The sequence below is a fragment of the Salvia miltiorrhiza genome, chromosome 4 (genome assembly GCF_028751815.1).
Source record: "Salvia miltiorrhiza cultivar Shanhuang (shh) chromosome 4, IMPLAD_Smil_shh, whole genome shotgun sequence".
Taxonomy (NCBI): Eukaryota; Viridiplantae; Streptophyta; class Magnoliopsida; order Lamiales; family Lamiaceae; genus Salvia; species Salvia miltiorrhiza.
This window is the reverse complement of record NC_080390.1, coordinates 31339432-31348139: the sequence shown is the minus strand read 5'-3', so window position 1 is coordinate 31348139 and position 8708 is coordinate 31339432. Positions and strand designations below refer to the sequence as shown.

The 8708-nt window shown below is 40.4% G+C and overlaps 2 protein-coding genes across 2 annotated transcripts; both read left to right on the top strand.

Moving 5' to 3' along the window:
• The first annotated feature begins 4288 nt into the window (after nucleotides 1-4288).
• On the top strand, nucleotides 4289-4942 carry LOC131023285 (uncharacterized). The gene has a single exon (XM_057952831.1). The coding sequence runs from the start codon at nucleotides 4289-4291 to the stop codon at nucleotides 4940-4942; it is 654 nt and encodes a 217-aa protein (XP_057808814.1).
• Nucleotides 4943-6303: 1361 nt separating this feature from the next.
• LOC131023283 (uncharacterized) lies at nucleotides 6304-7989 on the top strand. The gene is made up of 3 exons (XM_057952830.1): nucleotides 6304-6769; nucleotides 6929-7348; nucleotides 7442-7989. The coding sequence occupies exons 1-3, from the start codon at nucleotides 6304-6306 to the stop codon at nucleotides 7987-7989; spliced, it is 1434 nt and encodes a 477-aa protein (XP_057808813.1).
• Nucleotides 7990-8708: the final 719 nt, after the last annotated feature.

Sequence of the window (8708 nt, the reverse complement as noted above, 5' to 3'; positions counted from 1 at the left end):
CATACAGCTTGCTGCCGTAATACTCCACCGTCTTTTGAATCTCCCGTAGGTTGACATTCTCGGAAGAGTCTGGCTCGATCTTGTGGTAGCTTGGATAAGCTACTCCTGCCTTGTTTTTTGGTTCCATCAAGTATGATATTGTTGATGGAGGTTGTCTCTCGCTCGTCGGTTTGCCGATATGGCCTCGGCATTCTCCAATAGGGCATCAAGGTATCCCTGGATGTACGTGATGATTTCACGCACAGTTTCCTCGTCTTCGTTAATGTGAACCATTAAGGCTCGACAGTACACTCGTAGTGCGCCAAGTAGGCGGTCATTTTCTCTCTTCATAGATTGAAGAGAAATCCTGTAAACCAAACATCTCGGACATTCGTCCGGATTCATATACTTTTATGGAGTCTCCCCCCATATAGGTTAATCCCAAAGGTAAAATCATAAAATAAAATAAATATAATATAATTCCTCAATTAAAACCCGCTCTGATACCATTTTAAGGATCGCGGGATGCAAAAGATTTTGATAAATTATAGAAAAATTTTCCAGAATAAATTTGGGATTTTCTGTCGCCTTTTTAGCAAAGTAAGGGGTCTATTATGCAAATAAAGATTTTTGAGAGGGTCAAAATCAAATTGGTTGGAAAAGTATGTTGTACAGGTGTCATCATCTTGGCATTGGGGCGTAAAAAACTCAGCGTAGCATAGACTTTACCGATTATTAGACTATGAATTTTGTTTTGCTACCTCGTTAGACGACAATAAAGTTGCGAAATCATGTCTCAAAAATTATGGATTCAATCATATCAATACCTTTTAGGATGTCCGTATGTTCAATTATAAAACCATACTGCATTTTTTCTAGAACAAAAATATCACAATATTTACAAAATAACGTGATTAGAAAAAAAAATTATAAAAAAATTAGTGTCTTAAATTACTATATAAATAAAATGTGTACCAAGAACAATGTTAATAGGAATATTAATAACATTCAAGCTAACACGCAACGGAAAATAAAAAAAAATGCAAATGATATTTTTTTTACGTATTATATAAAAATAATCTTTGAGTGACTCATGGCTAAATTCACTCTATTTAACAACATTACAAGATACAGTATACAATCACTTAATGATCATCTTTTACATATTAGTTAGCTGTCAAATGGAGTATTAAATTAATGTACTTAAAATGTTGATTCAACACAGAAAAAACTCAATAGAATAACCGAAGGTTAAACGATCAAATAATAAAGACGTCTTCAATCCTTACCTTCTCGGAAATACAGAGACAAGCAAAACTTGAAGCAATTGTTTCATATTTTACAGTAGAAAAATGACGAAATGGTTGTGATGAATGTTAGCTCGGTGAAAATACACTTTCAAGCTATACATAAGAGAGTTATCTCGCAGTCATTATAGAGTCTCATGTTATGGTAAGTTTGCTCAACTTTTCACTTCTATAACCCTCGTACAACTGTTGCATTCCTCTCTAAAAAATCGCCAACCAGCCTATTTATGAAATATTGGTTGAATCATGTTCTTGAAAAACATAAAATCTTGGGTACACCTGGGTGTACCGTACAACCGGGTTGACCCGTACCCAAAATAGTGTTATTTATATGAGTTGGGTCAGGATATGGGTTCAAATCAGAGTGCGGGTCAAAGTTTAAGTGAAGGTGTGACCCGGTTGTACGGTACACCCGGGTGTACCCAAGACACCTCCTTGAAAAATAGAAACAAATTGTCCCATTAATTTGAACCATGATCTAACATATTTTCGACATACTTATTTAAATATGGTTAATTATTCAAAATAAGTTACTAATAAACAAAGAAGAAGAAAATGTAAAAGGAATGAAAAAATTAATAATATATTGTTACTTTTAAAGAGTGAAAATTCAATTTTAAAGAAGACTTTCAAAATATTTAACTGATAACAAAATATTAACAATATTTCATCTAATATTATTGGGGTTAACATTGTCTCTCACAATTTAGTTTCTTTAGATTGTGTGTGGTGTAGGACCCTGAATAGTTTTCAACTAAAGATTGGGGTGGATGAGCGATGGAGAGAGAATGGAGAGAGGTAAGGAGGAGAGGGGTAGGTCCGTCCCGTCACGAGAGCAATCCGGTAAGGCAAAAATTCCAACCAAACCCTAGGAACCCAAAAATCAAGCAATGGAGAGCAGAGACAGGGAACAGCCGAGCTACATTCAGCAACCTGGGTATGGACGCTGAAAACGCAAGAACAGAAGGAGGGAAAGATCTTGGCGTCACCACTTTTTTCTTCAACAATATTCCAGAGGATTGCAGCGTCGATTTTCTAATGAGAAAGTTCAGCTCTATCAAAAAGCCGAAAGACATCTTCTGCCCGAGAAAACGTGATATCAAAGGCAAGTCGTTTGGATTTGTGAGGTTCGAAAATGTCGATCTGGAAGAGGCTCTTCTCAAAGAGCTTAACAGCTTATGGATCGGAAGTTTTAAAATAAGGGTCTTTAAACCAAAATTCGAAAGAAAGACAGCCCCCCCGAATGTTGTTGATAACGGAAGGAGGCAACTGAATCCGTCTACATTCCAAAAGGCCAACTTTTTCTTCCAAGATAAAATGAGGAAAACGGGGGTTTCCTTTCTTGAAGCCTTGTCTGGGAAGAAATCAACCGCCCCAACATTGGATGAAACGTTCCATTTTCAAACCATGCAAGAGGAAAAGCAGTGGCTAGAAGGTGCTTTCACTGGCTATTTAAAAAATGAGTTTCTTTGGGAATATTATAAGGAAGAAATCAACAGCGAGTGTCAGGGGCTGCTTAAAGTGAATTCTTTGGGAGGAAATTTAGTGCTCATTCAAAGAGTCGGGGAAACAACAGTTGACAATATCCTCCAAGACCTAAAAGAATGGGGCGAGTTCTGGTTCGAGTGGTGTAGACCTTGGAGCTACATTGACGTTAACCAGCAACGGACAGTTTGGACCAAGTGGACCGGAGTACCTTTACATGTGTGGAATCCTAGATTTTTTCATCTAGCAAGTGCAAAGCTGGGATTGGTTCTCAAGATCGACGAAGGCACGAGTAAGAGAGATAGACTGGACGTTGCAATCATTCAAATTTCGACCGGGCTGAGTCCAGTTGATAGAATTCTGCAATGTAAAATCGACGGCGCAGCCTTCTCCATTCGAATCAAAGAGTTGCAATCTTACCACATGCCATCAACAAAGGAGGTTGATGAAGAAGATGATTCGGAATGGGACTCAGAATGGTCGTCGGACAAAATTTCCTTGTCACCGGCGAAAGCAACTATCGGCTTCCCTTCGGCGCGGGACCTCGAAGAACTTGAAAAGTCGGAGACAATCAATCTTGACAGAGACGTTTCAGTTACCGAGAATAACACCGTTATTGAAGCGACAAACGAGGCGATTAATAAAGACTTGGCGGCTGTTTCTCCTTCGAGAATTCCTAGTTCAGATACGCATGCTATCTCTGTGGGCGTGACATTAAACCCAACGGAGGTAGTGGGCCTCAACTACGATTCAAAAGGTGGTAACTTTAGACACGGCCCAAACCAAAGTCGGGAGGAGAGCCCACTTATCGGGTCAGCCCAAGTCAGAGACCAAACCGAAGTCCAAAACACGGAGATTATTCAGACAGAACAGAGAGACTCCCTTTTTCCCCCAATTAATCTCTCTAATCAGAATGAAGACGGATTTCTCGAATCGCAGGAGACAGAGGCGAGAGGAGATAGTACAAGTCGGTTTTCAAAAACTAAAGAGACAAGAGAGCTCGAGTGGGCAGATGCGCAGATGGAGCAAGATGAACAGAATAGTCAAAGGAACAAAGGGCAAGCCTCTAATGATGTTTTGAGGGTGCAGCAGTGCTCTAGCAAACAAGATGATAATGCCATGGTTACAAAGAATGCAGCTGTTACCTTGAGCAGAGAGAAAGAAAAGGCGCGTTCAGGTAAACACAAAAAAGCCTCCAAGGCCCATCGAAAATTGAAAGAAAAAAAGATCGAAAATAGAAAGTGGAGGAACTTTATTGCTCAGATTGAAACGGAGGGGGAGCAATCGAAGCGGGACTCTGAGAGTGGGATGTCGCCGGAACCTCGTACAACAAAATCAGCTACAATTGAGACCAACTCCGTTGAAACTTTCGCAGAAGGGGCGAAAATCTGGCATTTTGGCAAAGAATTAGGGTTACAGAGCAACTTACAAGATGAAGAAATGGCTGCAGTCATCACCTCCTTTGGGGAAAAATCGGAAATCAAAGCGAAGCTTGGAGAGCATACAAGAGTTTAATCATGATAGTGTTATCCTACAACATCAGAGGCTTGGGGAGCATCATCAAACAAAGGGACATCATCAGAAATCAGAAAGTGGACATGTGTTTCATTCAGGAAACAAAGATGATCGAGTTTAAAGAAGAAGTGTGCAGATCTTGGTGGGGACATAACTCCACGGAAACGGCAGTTAGGAATTCTGAAGGAAGATCAGGAGGCATTCTTTGTGCTTGGAATAAAGAAAAGTTCGTTGCTTCAAGCAGTTGGGACTTCCCGGGAGCTGTGGTTCTTAATGGATGGTGGCAATCAGGTAACTTACCTTGTTGCTTCGTCAATATTTATGCTCCTATTGACGGAAATGAGAAGTTGTTACTTTGGGACAAGCTGAACATGATTGTAAACCAGAATGTTGATATATGTTTGTGTATTTTGGGAGATTTTAATGCGGTTAGAAACCAGGAAGAAAGAGTGGGCAGTAGTGATAGGTACGGGATCGTTGAAGCAAGAAATTTTGATTCGTTTATTCGTGATAATGGCTTGATTGATATTAGAATCCAAGGTAGAAAGTTTACATGGTACCAGCCTACCGGGGGTCGTAAAAGTAAGCTGGACAGGTTCCTTGTTAATGATAGGTGGATCAATGCGTGGCCTTCGTCAATTGGTCGTGGACTGTAAAGAACTTTCTCCGACCATTGTCCGATTCTTCTATCCACAAAGACAGTGGACTGGGGTCCGAAACCTTTTAGGTTTATTAATGCTTGGTCTTCACATCCTCAATTCTTAGACTTGGTCAAGCAAAAGTGGAGAGAAAGCGAATGTCAAGGATGGAGCTGCTTTAAATTCAAAGAAAAGCTCAAGAACATGAAGGAGACTCTCAAAGAATGGAATAAAAACACCTTTGGATCGATCGATCAGAACATCGAAGCCCTTAAGAAAGATCTCCAGGAGCTTGATTTACTTGATGAAATGCAAGGCTTGGAGGATCACGAGATGACCAAAAGAAACGAAGTGAGAGCTACACTCTTCCTCCGGTCAAGGCACAAAATTAGTCTTCTCCAACAAAAGAGTAAGGTCAGATGGCTCAAAGAGGTCGACGTCAATTCCAGATTCTATCACAAAGCCATTGTTGGCCGACGGAAAAAAAACGAACTGGCAGGTTTACAAATTGGAAGTAGATGGTTGGACGAACCAAACGCTATGAAGGAGGAAGTCAAAAATCACTTCGAAAACTTTTACAGGAAAAGGAACAGATGCTTACCAGAGTTACCGCAGAGCTTCACGGCGAAAAGGCTTTCAGAAGAGGATAAATGCTGGTTAACCAGGCCTTTCACGGAAGGGGAGATCAAAGAAGCAATTTGGAATTGCGAGGGAGATAAAAGCCCGGGACCAGATGGATTCAACCTTCATTTCTGGAAGTCATCTTGGGAAGTCATTAAGAGGGACTTCCTACAAGTTATGAACGAGTTCCACGCCAACGGGAAGATACCTAGAGGATGTAATACTTCTTTCATCGTTTTGATTCCGAAAAAAGAGGAAGCGACTGCTCTCGAAGAATTTCGACCCATTTCATTGATCTGCAGCTTATACAAGGTGATAGCTAAAATTTTAGCTGGGAGGATGAGAAAGGTTATTGAATCCATTATCTCGAAAAATCAAACTGCCTTTATTAGCAACCGATACATCCTTGATGGGGTCGCGATCTTAAATGAGGCAGTGGCGGAAGCCAAGAAAAGAAATCGGGGGAGAATTCTGTTCAAAATTGACTACGCAAAAGCCTACGACTCCGTTGAATGGGATTTTTTAGACGTCATGCTTGAGCGGTTAAATTTCAATTTGACTTGGAGAAAAAATGGATCAAAGGTTGCCTGTCTTCGGCAACGGCAAACGTCTTAGTCAACGGTTCCCCGTCGGCTGAATTTCGTCTTGAAAGAGGCCTACGTCAAGGTGACCCTCTGTCACCTTTTCTTTTCCTCATCGTCGCCGAGGGTCTCCAGTCCCTTGTTGACAGAGCTGTGGAGAGACAGATGATCCAACCAATGGAGATTGGAAAAGATAAGATTAAAGTGTCACACCTTCAATATGCCGACGATACAATCTTCCTTTTAGAAGACTCCGATGGTAACATTGAAGCGGTGAAATGGCTCTTGAAGCTCTTCCACTTTTTATCTGGGCTCACTGTGAATTTCAAGAAATGCAGCTTAATCGGCATAATGGTTGACGGTGACAAGCTTACTCGCATGGCCGCTGAACTGAACTGCAAAGTTGACTGCTGCCCTTTTTCATACTTAGGTCAGATCATTGGTGGTGGAAACAATAAGGTCGCAGATTGGCAGTTCTTAGAGGAAAAGATCAAGAGAAGAATTGAAAGCTGGAAGAATCAAAAACTTGCGTTGGAGGGGCGTATCACTTTGGTTAAAGCGGTGTTGCAGGCTATTCCGGTTTTCCATCTCTCCTTTGCTTTGATTCCCAAAACCACAGTCCATTCTATCAACTCTTTGTGTGGTAATTTTCTTTGGGGCGGGAGGTTGAATTCGGGGAAAATTACTTGGGTTAAATGGGCAGAGCTTTGTGAAAATTTGTGGGAGGGGGGTCTTGGTCTTAGAAATTTATAGTGGTTCAATGAAGCGTTGGTCAAAAAATGGCTATGGAGATTTCTTACAGGGGGTGGGAATTTGTGGGCAAAAATTATTAGATCTGTTTATGGGGATGTGGTGTGGGGTTCAGAGGGGCTGGAAATTAGAGGGAATCAGAGGTCTAAAAGTAGCTGGTGGGGAAAAATCGTCGAGGGAGGAAGAGGGGTGACAACGAAGTGGTTTGAGAATAATCTTGTGAAAAGTATTGGAAATGGGAGAGAAACGTTGTTTTGGGAGCATAGGTGGGTGGGAAATCAACCGTTAAAAATTAGGTTTCCAAGACTTTATTTTATTAGTTCACAGAAAGGAAACTCCATCAGTGACATGGGTAGTTGGGAAGATGATGTCTGGGCGTGGAATCTGAAGTGGAATAGAGAGCTTTTCCAGAGAGAAAGTGGGCGGGTAAACGAACTGATATCTGTCATCTCCTCCATTTCTCCACATGCAGGTAAAGAAGATAGGTGGACATGAAAAGCATCAACAGAAGGTGTGTTCACAACTAAGTCGGCGTACTCTTTAATCAAAGATTTGCGAACGGCAGGGAGGATTTTGGAGGCTAATGCAATGAGGTCGGCGAAAGCATGGAAAATTAGTGCTCCTCAAAAAGCAAAAGTGACGATGTGGAGAAGCTTCAGAAACCGGTTACCTACGTGCGACAACTTGAAAAAGAGGAGAATCCCACTTGAAGAGGCTGAGTCCATGTGTAATGCTTGCTGCTACCGGGAAGAAACAGTCCAGCACTTGTTTTTGCTTTGCCCGAAGACAGAAATGATTTGGAATGGAATTCAAAAATGGTTGGGAGTCCATTCTGTTCGGCCTAACAACATTGAAGCACATTTCGACTCTTTCACTAACCTTGGAAAGGGAAAGCAAAGCAGAAAATTCTTGGAAGCATTATGGGTGTGTATCATTTGGCTCGTCTGGAAAAGTCGAAATGAAAGCAGATTTGGAGGTAAGAACTGGGAAGTCACCAAGATGATGGGAGAAATTAAAGCAAGGATATGGAGTTGGAACAAGAGTTTTGGTTTGGCTGATTTGGGAACCGATTTTGTTTCATGGTTCTCTGATTTTTCTCACTTTCTTGTTTAACCTTGTTGGTACTTCTTGTACCAAGACTTTCTGGTTTTAATTTTATCTCTTTTTCTGACCAAAAAAAAAAAGATTGGGGTGGGTGTTAGAGGAATTTAAAATTTTTCAATCGACAACCAATCGCAGTGCAGTGAAGATGTCTTTTTTTTTTCCCTCTCATCCAACCAACTTTGCAGCTTGAAATTTGAACAAATTGATCCCACAGATTCAGATCACATATCCGAAGCAAGGCAGCTGGTGAGGGCCAATCTTTATTTATTTACTATTCCATTTATAATTAGAAAATAAAATATTAAAATATAGATAAAAAAATTATTATTTAGAAAAAAGTAAAAACATAACCAATTAACCATTGTGAATAACCGTCCCCGCCTATCTTGAAATAATCAAACCAACATTACGTACTTCGATACCTTACTTGAAATAATTTGTTAGAATATCATTTGCATGCTCACTAAAATCGTTTAAGGGTGCGTTCTTCTTTTGATGGAAAAGATAGGTTTTTTACTAGAGTGGATTTTGAAAATAGCCTATTTTTTTTAATAAACTTAAAAATTATCCACTAAAATAAAAATTTTAAAAAGATACTCACACTTACCATTTTACCCCTTTAAAAGATTTTTTTTTTTTACTTGGGGGTAGGTGATCGGGGGTGGGTAGATGGGGGAGTAAAAGAATTTTATTTTTTTTTTACTTGGGGGTGGGTGGTCGGGGGTGGG